Source organism: Erinaceus europaeus, chromosome 11 (genome assembly GCF_950295315.1).
Source record: "Erinaceus europaeus chromosome 11, mEriEur2.1, whole genome shotgun sequence".
NCBI classification, from domain to species: Eukaryota; Metazoa; Chordata; class Mammalia; order Eulipotyphla; family Erinaceidae; genus Erinaceus; species Erinaceus europaeus.
The window spans coordinates 75,687,527-75,710,351 of record NC_080172.1 but is presented as its reverse complement, the minus strand read 5'-3'; the positions used below and the strand labels follow the sequence as shown (position 1 = coordinate 75,710,351).

Sequence of the window (22,825 nt, the reverse complement as noted above, 5' to 3'; positions counted from 1 at the left end):
AACTTCACAAGCAGTGAAGCAGGTCTGTCTTTTTCCCCTTTTTTTGCCTCCAGGGTTATTGCTGGGGCCCAGTGCCTGCACTATGAATCTACTGCTCCTGGAGGCTATTTTTCCCATTTTGTTGCCCTTGTTATTATTGTTACCACTGCTGTTGTTGTTATTGAATAGAACAGAGAGAAATCAAGAGAAGATGGGGAAGACAGAGCGGGGCAAAGATAGATGCCTACAGACCTGCTTCACTGCCGGTGAGGCAACCCCCCGTAGGTGGGGAAGCGGGGCTTGAACCAGAATCCTTGCACCAGTCCTTGCACTCCATACCATGTGCACTTAACCTGCTGCACTATCATCCCCCGGCCCCCCTTTGTCCCTTTCTATCTCTCTTCCTCTCCCTTCTCCATTTCTTTCAGCCTTGTCCAAAAAAAAAAAAAAAAAAAACAGAGCACATAATAAGAGTACTGCATAAGACCCAAGATATACAGTAAAAATACTTGAGTCCATGAAAGAAAGGATGTCTTCTATACAGAAAAATTTCAATTATGCAACTACTCCACCCAAAAAGAAGGAACTATATAAACCCTCTCCCTGTAAATGTGGGCTACACATTGTGACTTCTTCCAAATACCACAGCATGAAAAAGGGAGAAATAATTTTATAGTCAAAAAACTTGGCTATTTCAGTCAGATGACCAGAAACAATATCAACAATGATAATCCCACTTGGTAGTAAGTACCCTAGAAATGTGATGAAAATGGCACATGACCAGCCCAGCATCCAACACATTGAAGAGAGTTTTGGTGCTGTGGTATCTTTCCACCTCTCTGACTATAGCACTTTCTATCTGAAAAGGCTGGGAGTTAAGTCCTAGCAAAAACTAACAAAGCAAAAAGAAGAAAATGGCACATGGTTGGACATGCAAAACTAAACCTGAATGAAACTATGGACCTTAGTTAATAACGTGTCAATAGTGGTTCACTTATTATAACAAACACAGCATTCAAATGTGTCAATTTAAAGGGAAAAAAAATAAGCAAATGTCAGTAACACCACACTCATGGCCACTTATACCCTCTGAAGTCTTATTTTATAGGTTGGTTTTATATCTAGTAAACTGGAAACCTGGAGAATTACAGGGTAACTTTATTATTTCCGATACCCTGGGAAACTTTCTACACAAAATAAACTTCTAGGGGCTGGGTAGTGTTGCACCAGGTTGAGCACTCAAGTTGCAGTGCACAATTCTTCTTCTAGCGTTTGCCCTTCTTCCGTAGCCAGTCAACAGCGTCAGGTTGAGCCTGATGTAAAGTTTCGAGACCTCCTTTGAATCTGGAGAGGTGGCAGTCGTTGACTATGTGGGTCATAGTCTGTCTGTAGCCGCAGGGGCAGTTCGGGTCCCCAGTCTCTGGCTCCCCAGCGATGGAACATAGCGGCGCACCGGCCATGGCCTGTTCGATAGCGATTGAGGAGGGCCCAATCATAACGTGCTAGGTCAAAGCCAGGTTGACGCTTGCAGGGGTCTGTGATGAGGTGTTTGTTCTTTACCTCAGCTGACTGCCAACTCTGTTTCCAAGAGTCTGGAACAGAGAAGTTCAGTGTAGGCGTAGGGGACCAGATTCCCTCAGTCCCCACCTACAGGGAGAAAGCTTCAGGAATAGTGAAGAGGTGCTGTAGTCTCTCTGTCTCTCTCTCACTCAATTTCTTTCTCTATCCAATTTATAAATAAAAAATATTTTTTTAGAAGATAAAAATAAGGATGGAGGAGACAGTATAATGGTTATGACAACAGACTCTTAATGCCTGTGGTTCTGAGGACTAAATTCAATCTCCCACACCACCATAAACCAGAACTGACCAGTACTTTGGGGGAAAAAAAAAAAGAGGAAGGAAGGAAGGAAGGAAACTTACAGATATGTGTTGTTGAACCTTTCTCTCAGTCCCTGCAGTACCTTCACTCTTGTGTGGTTAGATCAACTTGACCTCACTCCATCCATCAATTCTGAACATTTGCTCACACATCCACCTACTCTAACAGGTGATGTCAGCATGGCATGGTGTGGCAAGCAAGAAGCAGCCCACAGATTCCAACTAAAATACATAAACTCTTCATCACCAGGCTTCCGGAAACATGATGGACTAAGCTAGATTTTTAAAGACCTCATGGCTAAAAAATCTGCTATTACATGTATTATTTATCTTTCTTCCCATTCAAGTATCTATATAGTTTTCCTTCTATAAAACCATCGTTAACTCATTAAGGCAGATAATAAATTGTTTTGGGGTGACCTTAATCTACTATTCCTCTTAACAGAATCCCAGTTTTATTCAAGAGGCAATGTGCCTAGCCTTGGACAAGAAAGATATAATCAGAAGTTTGTTGTGGGGTTTCAAGGAAAACTTTTAACTTCCTGATAAATAGGTAGACACAGTCATTGTTCCTTTTCCTCTCTCTCTTTTTTTTTTTCTTAAAATATAGTGAGGTTAGATTGTTATGTGGAAAAGTAAGAAATGTTACACATGTACAAACTACTGTATTTCACTGTCGACTATATGTACCTTGGAACTCCAAGAAAATGAGCAAAACAGTCGCAAAGATACTGGCACTGACAGTATTGAGTTTACAAACAAATGACTACTTCCCTTCAATTTTCCTGTTGTATAAAACAAATAATCTAAATAGTATGTTAAAAAAAAAAAATCAAAATTGTAGCTCACACCACCATAAACGGGAACAGTATATGTAGTTTAAAAAGACTACAGCTGTGCTCTCTTCAGCAGCACATATAAAAAGACTAGTCTTTAGAGGGTCAGGTAGGGGCACGCCCAGTTGAACACACATTACTATGTGCAAAGACCCAGGTTCAAGTCTCTGGTTCCCACCTGCAGAGGAGAAGCTAACAAGTAGCAAAGCAGTGCTGCAGGTATGTCTCTCTTTTCCTCTATATCCTCCCCCATCCCAATGGCTCTGTCCTATCTAATAAAAAAGGGAGAAGAAGGAAAAAAAAAAAGAGAGAGAGAACAATACTGGTCAGGAATAGTGGATCCATGGTGCAAGAACCAAGACCAAGCTACAGCCCTGGTGGCAAGAAAATAAATAGATAATAAAACAAAAATACTGTAGTACTTTATATTAAGATTGGAAAAGAGGTAAAGGATCTGAATAATCTCAGGGTAAACTATCAAGCAAAACCCTTAAAAGAATCAAAGCCCTCAAAACTATAAAGTCCAAATCCAAAATTTAAAGGCAGGGCCTATCAGCTCTCCCTATTCCTGATCTTAACAGATGTCCTTCTAGGATCCTAGGGATCACAAATTACTTAAGGAATGTCTCTAACAGAACAACAGGAATAAAAGCTAAAAGGGGGTGGGGAGAGGGGGCAAGCAATTTGGAGGCTAGATATTACATAAAGATGGGAAACAAAACAGCAAAAAACCCATCTTCAATATATACTAAGAACTAAGAAAAGACATTTCCTCCAATATACAAGTCAGAGATATATTCAAAAAAATTTTAACATTTAAATTTTAAATATAGCCCAAATGATAGCTTACCTGGGAGTAGACCTGCTTTGCTATGAGTGTAGCCCAGGTTCGTGAACCTGGGTATATCAAAATACTGATGGATATACTTCAGTGATATGGGGTGTGTGTGGAGGGGGGGGGTGCCTCTTTCTCTCCATCTGAAAAAACTGGCCTGGAGCAGTAAATTCCCAGAGATGATCTCTACACCCCCCCCCCCCAAATAAAGAGTAAATGAAATGTGACAACCTCCAGATTTACAGGAATGTTGGGCTAGGGTATTTGGATCAGCTACCATTACCACTATTCCAATAGTCTAAAAAGCTAAAATGGTAAAATACATTTCAAAAACGTGACGTATCAAAGATAAACCAAGATAAAAAGGAATTATAAGGTCACAAATAAAGTGAAAAAAAAAAAAAACTAAGACCTCAGAAAAGAAAAATCATATACAAGCTACTTTTACTTAAGAATGTTTGCCAATCCTGAAAACCAGGATCTTTTGGAAATTTTTTATTTTGATAACATAACAAGAGATAAGGAGACAGAAATTTTCAAGTCCAACAGGGCTGGAGAGATAGCGTAATAATTACGCAAAGAGACTTTCAAGCCTGAGGCAACAAAGGTCCCAGACTCAATTCCCAGCACTGCCATAAACTAGAGCTGAGGGAGTCGGGCGGTAGCGCAGCAGCTTAAGCACACGTAGCGCAAAGTGCAAGGATCAGTGTAAGGATCCCGGTTCGAGTCCCTGGCTCCCCACGTGCAGAGGAGTTGCTTTCACAAGTGGTGAAACAGGTCTGCAGGTGTCTATCTTTCTCTCCCCCTGTCTTCCCCTCCTCTCTCTTTCTCTCTGTTCTATCCAACAACAACGACATCAATAATAATAATGACTACAACAATAAAACAAGGGCAACAAAAGGGAATATTTAAAAACTAGAGCTGAGCAGTAAGTAATCTGGTAAAAAATAAAATAATAATAATTTTTAAAAAAATTTAAAATCCAACAACTTCACAAGCAGATTATACATCCTAACATTTTAAGATGGCCCAAACTAGAAATGAGTCCCCAGGGTACATGCAGTGGAAAATACAAATCATAGTATAACAGAATGCTATAAATTAATCACAGAAAGCTGGGTCTCACAGATATCATGTTAGATGTATGGAGTCAACTACAAAAGAATATACGTATCTGGCACAGGTGGCTCAGTGAATAAAGCACTGGACTCTCAAGCATGAGGTCGAGTTCAGTCCCCAGCAGCACATGTGCAAGAGTCAGGCTCTGGTTCTCTCTCTCCTCCTGCCCCTCTCATAAAAATTAAGTTACATATCAAGTCATATTTTAATATTTATTATGGAGAGAGATAGAACAAACCAGAACATCGCTAGCACATATGAAGCTGAGTATGAACTGGCAACCACATGCATGAGAATCTAACAGTTAGTCTAACTCACTGGCCATGAAATAGTATGATTTACCTAAAGTTAAAAATATTCTAAAATGGGAGCTGGGCGGTGGCGCAGCAAGTTAAGCGCACATGGCGCGAAGCACAAAGACCAGCATAGGGATCCTGGTTCGAGCCCCCGGCTCCCCACCTGCAGGGGAGTCGCTTCACAGGCGGTGTCTTTCTCTCCTTTCTGTCTCCCCCTCCTCTCTTGATCTCTCTCTGACCTATCCAACAACAACGTCGGCAGTAACACAACAACGACGCTAAACAAGGGCGACAAAAGGGGAAAAAATTAAAATTAAAAATATATATAAAACTGGGGCCAGGCAGTGGTGCACCCAGTTAAGCGCACACACTACAGTGTGCAAGGACCCAGGTACAAGCCCCTGGTCCCTACCTTCCAGTGGAATGCTTTGAGTGGTGAAGCAGGTCTGCAAATGTCTATGTGTCTCCCTCTTTATCTTCCCCTTCCCTCTCAATTTCTGTCTCTATCCAATAATAAAATAAAATGAAAAGTTAAAAAAAAAAAACCCTACAAAACTGGGCCCCAGTGATGACTGGAGATAACATCTTCTATTAATGCTTAAGTAGCCTGCAAATTATATGCTAATACACCCACCCCCACTCATTCAGGCTCATGAATCTGGCAAATTACACCCACTACCCCACCACCCTTGCCCACTCATGAATCTGAATGAAATGTTCAGTCAAATCCACCTCTTAATCTGGTCTCTCAACCTACCTTTCATGTATTGTCAGGCAACCTACATTCAAAATTTAATCCAAACCGCTTTCCGTTTTCGGCTCACAGGAGGCCAAGGTGCAACTTTCTTCGGTCGTCCCAAATCCAGGTTCATCCGACACTAGATGCCTCCACCATGCCACCAAAGTTTGACCCCCAACAAGATCAAAGTCTTGTACCTAAGATGCACCGGCGGGGAAGTCAGCACCACTTCGGCCCTGGCCCCCAAGATTGGGCGACTCAGTCTGTCTCCAAAAAAAGTTGGTGATGACATTGCCAAGGCTACTGGTGATTGGAAGGGTCTGAGGATCACAGTAAAACTCACAATCCAGAACAGACAGGCCCAGATTCAGGTGGTGCCCTCTGCCTCAGCCCTCATCATTAAAGCCCTCAAGGAACCACAAAGAGACAAAGAAGCAGAAAAGTACTAAGCACAGTGGAAACATCACTTTTGATGAAATTGTCAACACTGCCCAGCAAATGAGGCACCGATCTTTAGCTAGAAGGACTCTCTGGCACCATCAAAGAAATCCTGGGGACTGCTCAATCTGTGGGTTGCAATGTTGATGGCCGCCATCCTCATGACATCATAGATGACATCAACAGTGGTGCTGTGGAATGCCCAGCTAGTTAAGAATTACAAAGGAAGATGCTTCAATAAAGGATTATTTGAAAAAAAAATTTAAGCCAAACCTAGTAACTATACTCAGGTCAATACAGCAAGCATGTACTAAAGATTCTAGTACTATCAGCCTCTAAGCTATGCACTGAGAGCTAAGATCCAGAGATGAATCAGAAAATGATTAAACAATGAGTAAGATATCGGCCCTCTAGGAATTATTCAGTAATTCCCATATGTGAAACTATACTCATCCTAAAGCCCAACATCTCACCAATCTTCATTAGTAACATATATGCTCTACTGGGTGCACCACCACCCAGTCCCTATTATCGTCTCTGGTAAGAAATAACAAATATCCTTTCACTTGACTGATCAAGGGGAGGATAGAATAAGTGTATCATTCTGGTACATGGGATGCCTGAAATCAAACTCAGGATCTCACGCTTGACAGTCCAACACTGTGACTACTAAGTCATCCCCGAATGCACCCAAGTATCTTTTTGTATGTCTGACAAACATGGCTTCAATTTATCCCTGAAATAATTTGGGGGTTTGTCCAATTTCCAATTGCCACCAGGATTATCACTGGGACCCATGCTGGCACTAGGAATCCACCTCTCCTGGTGGCCATTTCTTTCTTTCCTTCTGTTTTTTTTTTTTTTTTTGACAGGACAGAGAGAAATTGGGGGAGGAGGGTGAGATAGAGAGGAAAAGAGGAAGATAAACATTGGCAGACTACCTGCAAAGCATCCCCCCTGTAGATGGGGAGTGGAGACTAGAACTCAGGTCCTCGTGCATGGTAATGTGTGCACTCAATTGGGTGCACTCAATTGGGTGCACCACTGCCCAGCCCCTGGTTGCTTTGGGGTTTTTTGCCTCCGAAGTTATTGCTGGGGCTCCAATCCACTGCTCCTGGAGGCTATTTTTTCCCTTTTGTTGCCCTAGTTGTTTTGTCATTGTAGTTTTGTTGTTATTGATGTCGTTGTTGTTGGATAGGACAGAGAGAAATGGAGAGGGGAGGGGAAGACAGAATGGGAGAGAGAAAGATAGACACCTGCAGACCTGCTTCACTACTTGTGAAGCGACCCCCCTGCAGGTGGGGAGCCAGGGGCTCTAACCGGGATTTCTACGCTGGTCCTTGCACTTTGAACTACGTGCGCTTAACACTCTGCATTACTGCCTGACCCCGGTCTTCTGTTTCTTTAAGATTGACTTTGTTTCTAAGTAGGACACACACAAAGAAACAGACCTAGAGTATCATTCTGGCATAACCGATGCTGGGGACTGAACTCAGGATCTCATGTTTCAAATGTTTTGAGAATTCTATCTCTGTGCCACCTCACCTACTAAGTCTTTTGCCAGTTTTTATAGCTTCTAAAGCAATATAAACCTTTTCCTACTTGTTTTTAACCTGTTACTGGTATGAATGTTACACAAAACAAATTGTCTGCTACTGAGTTGAAAATTAAAGATTATTAAGTAAGATACAACCTGTAGGCGTACAGAGAAGGTGCCCCATAATTATAAACCATTACAATCCATTTATCCTATATTCTACCTGCAAACAGGTTGAAATTCAGGAAAAAATATGTAGAGTAGGTTTTTAAGTTTCTAGCTAAGCCTACATTTTGCAAATCAGGGAAAGGAGAAAGAACATTTTATGATAAAAGCAGGGAAGGGAAATGAAAATGAGTGGTATAATGTAGTGGTAGTGTAGTGCTGTGGGTAGACTATCAGAGGCAGTTTTCTAGTTTCCACTTTACTATAGTCAGGGTTGACTGGTGGCATGAACAGGTGTCTTGGCAATGCTCATCTTCCTTAACAAGCAACATCTGCAATACAAAGTTAACCACAATAATATCTTAACAATATCTGTAGTAGAAAGCTGAACAATGTCAATAAATAGGAATGTAAAAGGGGTTTATAAAATAGGTGAGGCCCTGGATTAGATCCCCAGCATTACAGCATGGGGGGGGGGGGCAGCTGTGTGTGTGCCGCTTCTGTAGCCCATATACTAAAATTGGAATGATAGAGATTACTGTGACCCCTGTGCAGGAAACATGAGGAGCATGAAGTCATGAACCATTACATATACACAGTCACTTCTGACAAAGGCAACTGGCAGGGGCTGGTCAACAGAAGATACTCATATCCATATAGAGGTGTATTTTGTAGTTCGGAAATTAGCACCATCTCAAAAGAATTCAATTTCCTCATAGCAGGGCTGAAATTAAGACTTTCTACAGTGCTTCCCTATAGCACACTTAGTAATTTTTTAAACTAAATTCTAACAGTATTTTCATGCTCTTTGAAAAAAAAAAAAGCAATGTTCACAGTGAAAAGAGATTTTGTCACTATGCTCCAGTAAGCACCCTCTAGAAAAATCTGAAGAAAAACTAGTCAGTATTAGAGGCTTGGCATAGCTAGAATGTACCACATAAGGATCAAATTCCTTTGTTCTAGACTATCAAGGTGACCTAAGTTTTACCAGCTATTCTGGCAGTTGTGTCACCAAGCTGTCAGAAAAATTCACAAGAACTACCTTTAGGTCAGTTCTTCCTCAATCTTCAAAAACTCTTAACCTAAACACTAAAGCATCATTTTGGTTTTGTCTTTAGACCTTACTAAATCATTACCTAAGCCACCAAATTCATCAACTAAAACGTCTTCAGTACTATAAAGAACTCCACTACCAGAATGCACTTACTAACCAGAAATCAATACTCAATTGAGCAAAATGTGCATCATCATCCACAAGCATTATTATAATCAGTAAAAACAGAAAGATTAATCCAGTCCTTATATTCAAAGACTCAAAGTCTAGCTCACGTAAAATGTAAATGGTAAAGGTAAGTATTTAATTTTAAAAGGTCACAGCTAGGGGGTGCTACATAAAAAATTCAGACTCCACCATCCAATCTAAGTCTTTCTTCCCAAAAGAAAATCTTAAGATTTGTCAAATGCACTTAGCTAAAAATCTGATGAAAATATCAGTGACTCTCATACAGTCATAAACTAAGGACCAGGACCAGGCAGTGGTGCAGTTGCTTCAGTGCATGTTACAATGCAAAGGACCCAGGTTCAAACCCCCAGTCCCCTCCTGCAAAGGGGAAGATTTGTGAATGATGAAGCAGTGCTGCAGTTGTCTATCTCCTCCTTTCCTCTTGATTTCAGTCAGTCCCTATCCAATAAATAAATAAAAATAAAATAAAATAAGAACCAAAATTCACAGTCACAAACTAAGGCACAGGACGACTCTATGATTTAAGTCAAATATTTGAGCCTATCTTCTAACATCCTTGGGCAGGAAAATTTATAATTATAATATGAATGTGGCATGCTTTTTTCTTATTCACATCCAACATAAAGTTATTTTCAGTTGAAATCTGGCTCTTTATATTTATAAAAAGCTATCTCCTAGTGGCATGTAGATCACAGAACTGGCATCCTCAGGTTTGATCTCTGGCACCATATGTTGGAGCAGTGCTCTGGCCTACACCTCTCTCTTTCCCACTCTCACTTAACAAATAAATCTTAAAAAAAAAAAAAAAGCTATCTCCTAATAAATAAGAGTTATTAACTAAACACAGGACCTCCACAATTTCTGATTTCCTTGTTTGTAAAGAGTACTTTAATTACAGAATCCTTTTTGTGAAATGATTCGTGCATATCAGTATGCTTTCTTGTGTTTATTATACATTTTAATTATAAAAGGATATGTATGTATTGCACATAATCTACAAATAGTACACAATACCCTGCATTAGTAATTACACATAACCACTATATATATATATATATATTTTTTTTTTTTTTTTTTTTTTTGCAGAATACTTGAGCTTTTTAAGTAAGCGTGCGTATCTCTGGTCAACCAATAATTACAATTAATATCAGATGCTTTTAGATCCATGTAATCTTCCAATAATCACCTGATAATCAACACCTTAGATGCTACCTTACTACACTACATCCTAAAGAAATTACTCGTTATTTTTTGCTTTATACTATACACAACCCAGAACTGAGCCTCCAGCACATGTTCACTGCCTTTCTTGCTCACTTAGAACTCCAGAAAGCCTTACAACACAGTTGAAATTTATTTACCAGTCAACTCATATTCTCTCACAACTACACAAAAGAAATCTGATACAATCCCCTTTGCTTATGGCTGTTAGCTCTGTCTCTCTAAGTAGCCAATCGTTTCAGTATGTAAAAACTAAAATATTTTCCATTTGCTAAGCGAAAATAAAAGTACAGCCAGCACCTTTCACTGATAGCATGCTACATTATATAGAGACTACACAAGGTCAAAGGGGACCAGCAGAGAACCCAGGCAGAGTAAAAGGTTAGATTTTTTTCATAATTGATTTACTACATAATCCTTCCCAATAAACAACAGTCCATGCCATCTAAGAAACGAAATGAACAGGCTCCTGAGGCATTTTCTCTGGGGTGGTGTGTTTACATTGGGCAAGCTGCAGGAGAAGCCTGGACTAGATACGTGGGTGTTCAGTCTCTTCCTAGTTTTAAAGTGCGAGAAAGAACATAAGGAAAAACACGGTGCCCTTCAATGAGTCGATCTGCCTCCATTCCCGTCCTAACTCCACTACGTACAGAGAGACACCACAAAGTTCTTCCTCCTCCCATGCCTCAGCAGTTGATTTCACAGGCTCCGGGTTAACAAAAGGCCGGAAAACACGCACAGGTGGGATAAAGGAGGAGTGGCTGGAGCGGGGCCCCGCGCGGGGCAGCGCCCCCACGCCCCCGCGCGCCCCGGCCGCACCTGAGAAATCTCAGCCCTGCACACCTCCACCCGCCCGCAGCCGGGCCAGACGCCCGGCATTGTCTGCAGCCCCCAGAGCCCAAGAAAGCCAAAGGGAGGAGAGGGAGGAAAAGGAGAACAAGTGAGAAGAAAGAACAACGGGGGGGGCGCGTTGAAGCCATCGGGAAGCCGCGCGCTCCTTGGGGCGAATCGGCTTCTCCTCCATCGGTCACTCCGACTGATTAACTCAGATGCCCCCCAGCCCCACAGCCAATCCCCGCCGGCCCGCAGGGAGCAGCCGGGGTGGCCCAGCCGGAGACCCCGAAGCTCCGGGACGAGCAGGCACCGAGAGGGAAATGGGCGTGGAGGCTGGGCCTGGCTGGCCGGAGGCCGGGCTCCGAACAAAGCCGCCCGGCTCCCCCTACCTGGAGCGAGAGCGGCGGGCGGCGGGCGGCGCCTAGCCTCTGCCCGCGCCGCCCCGGCCCGGCGCCGCCCTCACCCCTGGGACCCTCGCCCCGGCTGGGGGGCCGCCCGGGGCTCCCCGCCCGCCCGCGAGCAGCGCCCCTGCGGGACAATGGGCCCCCTCCCCCGCCTCGGGGCGGGCAGATACAAAGACGGAGGAGCGCGGCGCGGCGCCAGGCGTCCGGGAAGCGGAGACAGGGGCGGCGAGGGGCCGGGAGCGGGGAGCGGGGGGCGCGGGCCGCTCCGCCGCCGTCCGGGGCGCCGCCTGCAGCCGCGCGGGCAGAGCTGAGGCGGGCGCGCCGACCAGCAGCCCCCCGCCCCGGCCGGCCGGGAGGGAAGAGGGTCTGCACACAAAGGAGCCGGACAGCCTCCCTCCGACGCGCCCCGCTGCAGCCCCTGCGCGGCGCCCGCCCAGCCCGCTCCCGGGGTCCGCGCGGCGCCCCTCGCCCCCACTCACCCACAGCTCGGTGCCCCAGCTCATGGCGGAACTTGCGGCGGTTCGGCCGTCTAGTGCCCCGCTGCCCGTCCGTCGGCTTTGCCGTCAGTCCGTCCGCCTCTCCCTGGCTGGCTGGCTGGCTGGCCGGCGGGCGCTCGCGGCTCTGGGCTCAGCCTCCGAAGGTGCCGCCACAGCCTGGCTCCCCAGTGAGTGAGACGGACGCGACTGGAGAAGCCGCCGCCGCCGCCGCCGGGTCCCCGCCTCCTCGAGTCGCCTGGGAGGGGGCGAGGGCCGAGGGGGAGGGCCGCCACGAGGGGAGGGGGCGGGGCGCGGTGCACCCTGGGATCGGGGCGGACCCGCGCTCGCCGGGGTCACTTCGAGGGAGGGTCGCGGGCTGCCCGGCTGACCGCCCGCGAGCTCCTCTGGGTCCGCGCCGTCCACCGCCGCCACCACTCGGAATCCGGTCTCCAAGATGGAAAGTGGGGAGAAGGCAGAATCGCCCGAGAAAATCCCCTTCTGAGACAACTCCAGTCACCCGCCCTTTCTGCCTCTTGCCTCCCTCCACTTGGGAGAACCCTGAAAGGAAACAGACCCAAATCCTTAGGTTTGGTTTGTGGAGAAGGGGAGAGAGAGAGAGAGAGAGAGAGAGAGAGAGAGAGAGAGAGTGTGTGTGTGTGTGTGTGTGTGTGTGTGTGTGTGTCCTGGGAATCACGAAAACGTGTGAGGTTGGACATCAAATGTTGTGAAGAAGCATCGTGCTCTCACTTCTGTTTCTAATAAAATATTTTAATTGTCTCAAGTTTCATGTCATTTTATATGTTGGGAATTCATAAAAAGAGGCAGATCTTTCGGCACCCGTTATTCATTTTGGGGATTGTGCGCTGACACGAGATGGAAGACAAATGTGAGCAGAATTGTCATTTGGAAAGGAGAGCCAATGTCTAGAATGAAAATCCGGCGGGAGAGGGCAGCTAGACTCCTCCGCGGTGGTGCAAGGAAACTGTTCGACTATCTTCACTCAGAATATCTGAACCTTGCAGACAGGTCCACCATTTCCTTTTTCCTTTGTGGAGTTACTTCCCGGTCTTTCTGAGCAATCATTAACTGCAGTCAGCAAGCTTGGCTGGTGCTGCTAGGTATCAAGAATACTTGGCAACTCCACCATAGGCTTCATACTTTAGCATTAAACGCACACACACACACACACACACACACACACAAACACTTCAATGCGACCACTACTAAGAGCACAACTCAGTGTATGCTGACCGAAGAGCCTCTGAAATTCTCCCTAGGTGTCGGCATTTGAAACTCCCCTCTAAGGCTTGTTCAGGTACCCCTGTCTTCCACCTCAATCTTTACCCCTTCCTCCCTAGCTATGCTGCTTTCAAGGAAGAAACAAATAATCTAAGACCTCCCGACACCCCAAGCACCAATCTTGCTAAATTCTTGGCCGCTCCTGTCTGAATACAACTTGAATGTACAAATGCCCTCTTCTGAGTGACTTATGGTCAATTTTAAAATGTTCAAATGTCATGCAGTGAAAAGGTTGTGAATCACTGACTAAAACGCTTTCTCTTTTTTCTTATTTTTCTAGACTATTTCTAAGAGAATTCCTCTGAGGTTGTTTATTTCACCTATTATCCACCTCCCCTCTCCCACTCATTCCACAAACATCTTTCTCTCCCCCTCTCTGTCTCTGTCTTCCCCTCCTCTCTCCATTTCTGTCTATCAACAACAATGACAGTAATAATAGTAACAACAACACTGATAAACAACAAGGGCAACAAAAGGGAAAAAATGGCCCCCAGGAGCAGTGGATTCGTAGTGCAGGCACGGGGCCCCAGCAATAACCCTGGAGGGAAGAAAAAAAAAGAAGAAAGAAAGAAATTAAGACATATGTAGCATAGTTAAAACCAAAGTAGCACATTTTCCTCTTAAAAAGTAAAATGATTCACTATTCATATTAGCAGTTGTCCTCAACCATACTGTTTACATAATTCCCCAAATGAACATGAAGTCCTTTCACCTGGACAAATATTTTCTGCTTACAAAGTTTCAGCACAACACTCCATATATAGATGTGAACAAGTTTAATAGTCAAATTCAGACAAATTTTCTTTTATCTATATCACTATAAAGGGTAAATACAACCAGCTTAATTTATAATCTTTTTAAAATAATTATTTACAATTTTTTCAAGATATGTAAATTCATACAACATCACAGCCTTTAAAAATAGCAAAAACTAAAAGTTGCAATAGTCTTGTGAACCAACATTACCTACATAGAAAGTGTTTTTTTCTCCTGCTTCACCACTTGCGAAGCGACCCCGCCCTTCTAGGTAGGGAGCCAGGGGCTCTAACCCGGATCCTTGCGGCACATTCCCTTAATCCACTGCGCTACCTCCCAACCCTGCACTATGAATCCACTGCTGTTGGAGGTCATTTTCTCTTTTGTTGCCCTTGTTGTTTATAGTTGTTGTGGTTATTCCTGTAGTTATTGGATAGGACAGAGAGAAATGGAGAGAGGGGGATACAGAGAGGGGGAGAGAAAGATAGACACCTGTAGACCTGCTTCACTGCTTGTGAAGTGATGCCGCTATAGGTGGGGAGCCCGGGGTCTCGAACCAGGATTCTTAGCCGGTCGTTGAGCTTTACACCATGTGCGCTTAACCCACTGCTACTGCCTGACCGCAGACTTTTCTTTTTTCTTTCCTTCTTTTTCTTTTTTTTTTTTTTAATATTTATTTATTCTCTTTTGTTACCCTTGTGTTTTTTTTTTCTTTCTTTTTTTATTATTTTTTTTCCTCCATGGTTATTACTGGGCTCGGTGCCTGCACCATGAATCCACAGCTCCTGGAGGCCATTTTTTCCCCCTTTTGTTGCCCTTGTTGTTGTAGCCTCATTGTGGCTATCATTATTGCCATTGCTGATGTTGTTCGTTGTTGGATAGGACAGAGAGAAATGGAGAGAGGAGGGGAAGACAGAGGGGGAGAGAAAAATAGACACCTACAGACCTGCTTTACCGCTTGTGAAGCGACTCCCTACAGGTGGGGAGTCAGGGGCTTGAACCTGGATCCTTAAGCTGTTCCTTGTGCTTTGCGCCACCTGTGCTTAATCCACTGCACTACCAACCGACTCCTACTTCTTTCTTTTTCTTTGGTTCTTTCTCTCTCTCTCTCTCTCTCTCTCTTTATTGCCTCCAGGGTTATTGCTGGGGCTCAGTGCCTGCACCATGAATCCACTGCTTCTGGAGGCCATTCCCCCCCCCTTTTGTTGCCTTGTTGTTGTAGCCTTGTTGTGGTTATTACTGTTGTTGTTGGCATCATTTGTTGCTGGATAGGACAGAGAGAAATGGAGAGAGGAGAGGAAGATAGAGGGGGAGAGAAAGACACCTGCAGACCAGCTTCACTACCTGTGAAGCAACTCCCCTGAAGGTGGAAAGCCGGGGGCTCAAACCAGGATCCTTATGCCAGTCCTTGTGCTTTGTGCCACCTGCGCTTAATCTGCTGGGCTACCGCCCCACCCCCTGGTTCTTTCTCTCTTCCTTTCTCTTCCTCCCTTCCTTCCTTCCTTCCTTCCTTTCCTTCTTTCTTTCTTTCTTTCCTTTCTCTCTCTTTTTCTTCTTCTTAATCCTCCTCCTCTTCCTCTTCTTCTTTTTTAAGATTTTATTTATTTATGAGAAAGATAGGAGGAGAGAGATTGAGAAAGAACCAGATATCACTCTGGTACATGTGACATCTACAGACTTGCTTCACCGCCTGTGAAGTGACCCCCCTGGCAGGTAGGGAGCTAGGGGCTCGAACCAGGATCCTTACCCTGGTCCTTGAACTGTGCACCATGTGCACTTAATGCACTGCGCTACTGCCCAGCCCCCCATAAAAATAGTTTTAATGTTATATATTTTGCTTATTTATTATATATTATTAATAACATAATATAATTAATAATATGTAAAAATAATATCATGATAATGTATTATATTATTAATATATAGTGTTATGTATTTGTTTTGGAGAGAGGCAGAAAGAAAATTGAGAGACAAAGGGGAGATAGAGAGGGAGAGAGATAAAGAAACACTTGCAACACTGCTTCACTGCTTATGAAGCTTCCCTTCATGCAGGTAGGAACTAGGGGTTTGAATCCAGGTCCTTGTGGGCAGTAACCTCTGCACTCTTCCAGGGGCACCAGATCGACTCCATAAAAATTTTAAATGACAAAAAAAAAAAAAAATTCAAGTGACAAAAATCAACAAAAGAATAAAGTTTTTGTTACAAAAATAAGATGGACCAGATTTCAAAGAACCATTTTTATAATAAATTTCTAAAACAGTGTATGGTATCTTAACATCCAGAGATGTTATACACAATAAGTACATACATAAATATCAGCATGACAGTTCTATGCTGTTGATTTTTTTTTACATAATTAGAATATATTGGGTACTAAATTACTTTAACATGTAATATTTATTCTTAGAGCTACTCAGTTTGAAATAGGTCAATAGAAACCCAATCTCTAATTTACCTCTAAATATTTGGCTTTAACCTTTAGAGCCTGATCCTATAACTATAAGGTAGGTCATCTCTAATACCGGTTGATAATAAAGAGACAGAACTTGTTGAAGTAGCTCCAATGAGTCAAATTTTTCTGCAAGCCTGCTCAAGTTAGAAAATAAAATTAGGGGGTCAGACGGTAGCACAGTGGGTTAAGTGCAAGTGGCAAAGCGCAAGGACCAGCGTAAGGATTCCAGTTGGAGCCACAGGCTCCCCTCTTGCAGGGGAGTCACTTCACAAGTGGTGAAGCAGGTCTGCAGGTGTCTATCTTTCTCTCCCCCTCTCTGTCTTCCCCTCCTCTCTCCATTTCTCTCTGTCCCCAGCGTAAGGATTCCAGTTGGAGCCACAGGCTCCCCTCTTGCAGGGGAGTCACTTCACAAGTGGTGAAGCAGGTCTGCAGGTGTCTATCTTTCTCTCCCCCTCTCTGTCTTCCCCTCCTCTCTCCATTTCTCTCTGTCCTATCCAACAATGAACAACATCAACAACAACAACAATAACCACAAAAAGGCTACAACAAGGGCAACAAAAGGGGAAAAAAAAATGGCCTCCCGGAGCAGTGGATTCATGGTGCAGGCACTGAACCCCAGCAATAACCCTGGAGGCAAAAAAATAAAATTAAATTAAATCAAATTAAGGACTCCTAGTTGAATATGAATTTCATATAGTTCAAATATTACATAGGGTATACCTATTATAGAAAGTTATTTGCTGTCTAGTAATAATTCATATTTAGCTAGGAAAAAAAAACAAACTTAACTAGATATCATGTATTTTATCTGGCAACACTAAGTACTCAAGAGAACCTTTGGGGTGGGGAAGATGTGCAGCAATAGCACACCGGACTTGCCTGTGATAGGTCCCAGGTAAATAGCCAGAACTGAATGGTGCTGGGCAGGGGGTAAGGAGGATAATCTTAAATGGTTACCTCAATCATGGATGGACATTAATCAGATGAGTTTACATCATGGGTTTGAGAAAGTTGGTGAACATCTGAAATTGGATGTTTATAATTGATATATTTATAGCTTTCTCTTTGAAACAGTGACATAACTTTTATCAGTAACTCTTAATAATTCAAAATCTCTTGGGAGAAATTTTAAAAAATTGTTCCTGAGAATGTTCAGAGTAGTAGACAGAAGATACTCGCTTTTATTTTATAGAGGAGTGATATGATTGTTGTGTGTTTATATGTACAGAATATCTCTTTCTAGAACATACACACAAAACCGGAAGTAATGGGAGCCAAGATGGCGGCTTGGAGACAACACCTGGTGTAAGCTCCTTGGGGAAACTGCTTCAACTTGGGATTCTCAGAGATCAACTTGGGATTCTCGGAGAGGCCACCAGTTTCCAGATGCTACCATGATGCCAACTGGACTTCCCTGGGCAGACGACCCCACCAATGTGTCCTGGATCCCACCTACCCAGAGCCCTACCCCACTAGGGAAAGAGACAGGCTGGGAGTATGGATGACCTGTCAACGCCCATGTTCAGCGGGGAAGCAACTACAGAAGCCAGAATTTACACCTTCTGCATCCCATAATGCTATAAGGGGAGGGGGTGGGATACAGAGTTCTGATGGTGGGAATTGTGTGGAGTTGTACCCCTCTTATCCTATGGTTTTGTCAGTATTTCCTTTTTATATATAAAATTAAAAAAAAACACAGGAAGTAATCATTACCACTGAAGAGAGAATTTAAGAGATTAGAGTCTTTTACTACTACTTTTTTGTCCCATATAATGTTACATTTTCTTCTTTTTCTTATATAAAGGAGTTTTTAAAAAACATTTGTTCCTTTTTGTTGCCCTTGTTTTATTATTGTAGTTACTATTGTTGTTGTTATTGATATCGTTGTTGTTGGATAGGACAGAGAAAAATGGAGAGAGGAGGGGAAGACAGAGAGGGGGAGAGAAAGACAGACACCTGCAGACCTACTTCATTGCTCGTGAAGTGACTCCCCTGCAGGTGGGGAGCCGGGGGCTCGAACTGGGATCCTTACACCAGTCCTTGAGCTTTGTGCCATCTGCACTTAACCTGCTGTGCTACCGCCCTACTCCCATAAAAGAGTTTTAGTTGTTTTCTAAAGTATTTATTTATGAGAGAGAGAAGAATAGAGATAATTACATCATCACTCTGGCACATGAATGACGGGGATCAAACTCGAGACCTTATGCTTTATGCACTGCACCACCTCCCAGGCCACTAAAAAAAATGTTTTTAATTTCTTATTATCGTTATTTATTGGATAGAGACAGCCAGAAATTGAGCAGGTGTAAGAAATATAGACATGGAGAAAGAGAGAACTGTAGAACTGCTTCACCATTTGCAAAGCTATCTCCCTGCAGGTAGGAACCTGGGACTCAATCTTTGTGCATTGTAATGTGCACTCAACCAGATGCACCACCACCTAAAATGCATTTAAGTTTAAAATTACAAAAATAGGGGAACAGGCGGTAGCACAGTAGGTTAAGCGCACATGGTGCAAGGTGTAAGGATCCCCACCTGCAGGGGAGTCCCTTCACAGGCGGTGAAGCAGGTCTGCAGGTGTCTTTCTCTCCCACTCTGTCTTACCCTCTTCTCTCCATTTCTCTTTTCTATCCAACAACAATGACAGCAATATCAACAACAATAAGAAGAACAAAGGCAACGAAAGGGAAAAAATAGCCTCCAGGAGCAGTGGATTCATAGTGCAGACACCAAACCCCAGTGATAACCCTGGAGACAAAAAAAAAAAATTACAAAAATATAGGGGCAGGTGGAGGATAAATAGCATAATGGTTACGCAAAGAGACTTTTCATGTCTGAGACTCCAAAGTCCAAGTTTCAATACCCCATAATACCATAACTCAGAGCTGAATAATGCTCTGGGAAGAAAAAACAACAACAACAACAACAACAAAATAAGGCTGGGCGGTGGCACACCTGGTAGAGCACAAATGTTACCATGTACAAAGACTCAGGTTCAAGCCCCAGTCCACACACACAAGAGGAAGCTTCACAAATGGTAAAGCAGTGCTGCAGGTGCCTCTCTTTTTCTGTTTCCCTCCCCCTCTCAATTTCTCTCTATCCTATCAAATAACAAATACCAAAAAATAAAATTAGAAAAATAACAGTGCCTATGCCTCATAATTTCTATTTCCATATTACAGTGTATGTGGTTTAAACTCCATAGTATATACTGCTTACATGTTGAAATGCCCCTACACACATTCTGTTCTGTTGAATTTGACACACACACACAGACACACACACTTCACTGCTTGTGATGCCTTCCCCTTGCAAGTGGACACAGGGTTTGATATTCAAGTGTGTGTGTGTGTGTGTGTGTGTGTGTGTGTGTGTGTGTGTCTGTGTATACTTTAAGCTAACAAACAGACTACCCCCTGTGTCTCCTGGAAAATGAATAATTCACTTCAGCTACACTGGAAAGGTTCTGGTTAGAACAGACTGGTTGTGAGTCAAATCCTTCCATACTCAGGGTTGGGGAAACAGGAAATGGCTCAATGTTTTAACTGATGGCTCAGGAAGGCAGAGTTTTAATTAATGTTTCTGGCCAATAGAGTTAGATTACACATGGGGTAATTAAACAGTTGCTTATCCCTCTACTAAATTAACCTGCCTTTTCTAGAATTCTACTGGGTGGGGTTAGGAGTAACGAAGTCCTGCCACACCTGGAAACTTTTGGCATCATAGGAATTTGGTTATTCTAGTGCAAGGTGACAGCCCCACCTGTTGATAATCTACTTCATCTACCCAGAAAATGTGGTTCTGTACTCAGGAAATTACTAAAATGTGTCAGGACTAAACCTGCAAAGACAAAACATGCTGTTTTCTGAATGTGCTGGGGACACTACCTAGATCATTCTCCTGAATTTACCCTGAAGAAATGATGTTTCTTTACCTCCATGCTTCTTTCCATTTTCACAAAATTGACAGCAAAGAATTTCATCATAGGCAAATATCTTGAGAAAAAAAATTAACTTGTATCCCCCCCTTTTTTGTCTCCATAGTTATCGCTGGAGCTCAGTGCCTGCACTATGAACCCACTGTTCTGGGAGGCCATTTTCCCATGTTTGTTGCCCTAGTTGTTAGATAGGACAGAGAGAAATCGAGAGAGGAGGTAGACAGAGGGGGAAAGAAAGATAGACACCTGCCGACCTACTTCACCAATTGTGAGGTGACCCCCCCCCACCCCAAGGGACACTCAGGCAACATTCCCTCCCTCACCCCCGCTGTAGGTGGGGAGCAGAGGCTGGCTCCGGGATCCTTGTGCAGGTCCTTGCATTTGGCGCCATGTGTGCTTAACCCACTGTGCTAACTGCCCGGCCTCCTTGGTATTCCCTTTTTTTTTTTTTTAAGTATTTTATTTCTTGACCATTGTGGCGAAAGGTCTCATAGGCTTATCACATATGTGATGTGAATCTGAGATATCTTCTATGAACACCCTTTTCCCTTCTTTCTTCACCTACATTTGTACTCAGTGCTACTTTTGTTTGTTTATTTGTTTGTTTTTACTGGTTTTGGTACCCATCTCTAAGCAGATAAATCCCAATAGTCTTTCCGTTTGTCTATCTCCTGAGAGGACAGACCTACTCAGCACAGAATAGCTATTAAGTTAAAAATTAACAGCTGAGGGTCCAGGTGGTGGCGCACCTGGTTAAGTGCACACATTACAGTGCACCAAGGACCCAGGGTTCAAGCCATTGGTCCCCCCACCTGCAGGGGGAGAGCTTCACAAGTGATGAAGCAGGGCTGTAGGTGCCTCTCTGTTTCTCTCCCTCTCTACCTCCCTCTCCTCAGTCTACCTCCTCCTCCCCTCTCAGTTTCTCTTTGTCTCTATCCAATAATAAATAAATAATTTTTTAAAAAAAATTTAAAAACTTAACAGCTAAATATCAAAAGTTCTAAAATAACTGAACTTCAGTTTCTACATAAAGATGACTATAAGTGTAGGCAAGCCCTATTTCTAGAAGAGATTTTCAGGTTCATGTACCTTAAATATATATTGTTGCATTTTACTTGCTTTCAAATAATCATCTAGAATTAAAATATGACTGAGATATTATTTTTAAAAATCATGGTATTTTTGTCTGTTTGTTTGTTTTACCAAAGCACTAGCCAGCTCTGGCTTATGGTGGTATAGGAGGGATTAAACCTGGGATCTTGGAGCTTCAAGCACAAAAGTCTTCTTACATAACCATTGTGGTATTTAAACAGCCCCCCGGCCCCTGCCCAAAATCATGTTTTTTTGTTTTGTTTTGAACATGTAGGGTTAGGGCTGAGAGATAACATAGTAGTTCCTGATGCTCCAAGGTTCCAGTTTCAATCTCCAACAGTACCATAAGTTGAGTTGAGCACTGCTCTATAAAAATAAATAAATGCAGTGTGTGTGTGTAGGATTATGCTCGGGGTTGTGCAGTGGATAGAGCACCTGATCTGCAAACATGTCCTAAGTTTAATCTGTGGCATTCATAGGCCAGAGTGATGCTCTGGTCTGCTTCTCTCCCCCACCCTTTGTCTCATTAGTAAACAAAAACAAAAAGACTTATCTATTGGGCAACCTCATTACCTCAGGTTCAATTCCTAGCACCACAAGAAGCCAGAGCTGAACAGTGCTCTAGTAAAAATAGTTAAACAAAAATATGTAAGCTAGAATTCATGACTTTTTTTTTACCAAAACTGCTATGAAGAGATAGAAATAAATCACTTGATGTTATACTATTGTGTTTCTGTCTAAACAACTCATCCTCCCCCAGTTCAATGGTAACATCTTCAAAAACTTGGATCATGTCAATCACAAGCAAATTAATGCAAACTTTGAAGTTGGTTAATTGATTTGTAAGTGTTAGCAGGATCATCCCTAAACTCATATAATCTAATCACGGCAACCAACTGTTTATTCTTTATTCAAATTCCCTCCATGAAATGGAGTTTTAATTTCCCCAAAAAAAGGCAACACACAGATTCTATCAATAAATGCCAATGGTGGAACATCCAGGATGATGGCTTAGTGGAATGTGAAATTTACATGCAGATAAACAAAACTGGACCTCCACATATCACTAAGCACAAACATCAACTCCAAATGGATCAAAGACATGGATATTAGACCAGAAATCATCAAACACATAGAGAAAAATATTGACAGAGCACTTTATGATCTATATTTTGGAAACGTCTTCAAAGACTTGAGTCCAACAGCAAAGAAGATAGAAGCAAAAATAAACCAGTAGGACATCAAACTGAAAATCTCCTGCACAGTAAAAGGAACCATCACAAAA

General features: G+C 43.1%; 1 protein-coding gene and 1 pseudogene across 4 annotated transcripts in view; one reads left to right on the top strand and one right to left on the bottom strand.

The window, feature by feature from the left end:
- Positions 1-22,825, bottom strand: part of FNBP1L (formin binding protein 1 like) — a 183,312-nt gene that overhangs the window by 75,233 nt on the left and 85,254 nt on the right. The window contains exon 1 of one of the 4 annotated variants that reach the window (XM_016193542.2): positions 12,007-12,458. The exons of the other annotated variants lie outside the window; for them this stretch is intronic. Within the exon in view, the coding sequence (XP_016049028.1) occupies positions 12,007-12,030 (24 nt within the window). The 5' untranslated portion in view covers positions 12,031-12,458. Of the gene's footprint in view, positions 1-12,006; positions 12,459-22,825 lie in introns of those variants that run through there. 4 annotated transcript variants of the gene reach the window in all.
- LOC103124600 (large ribosomal subunit protein uL11-like) lies at positions 5,825-6,507 on the top strand (annotated as a pseudogene).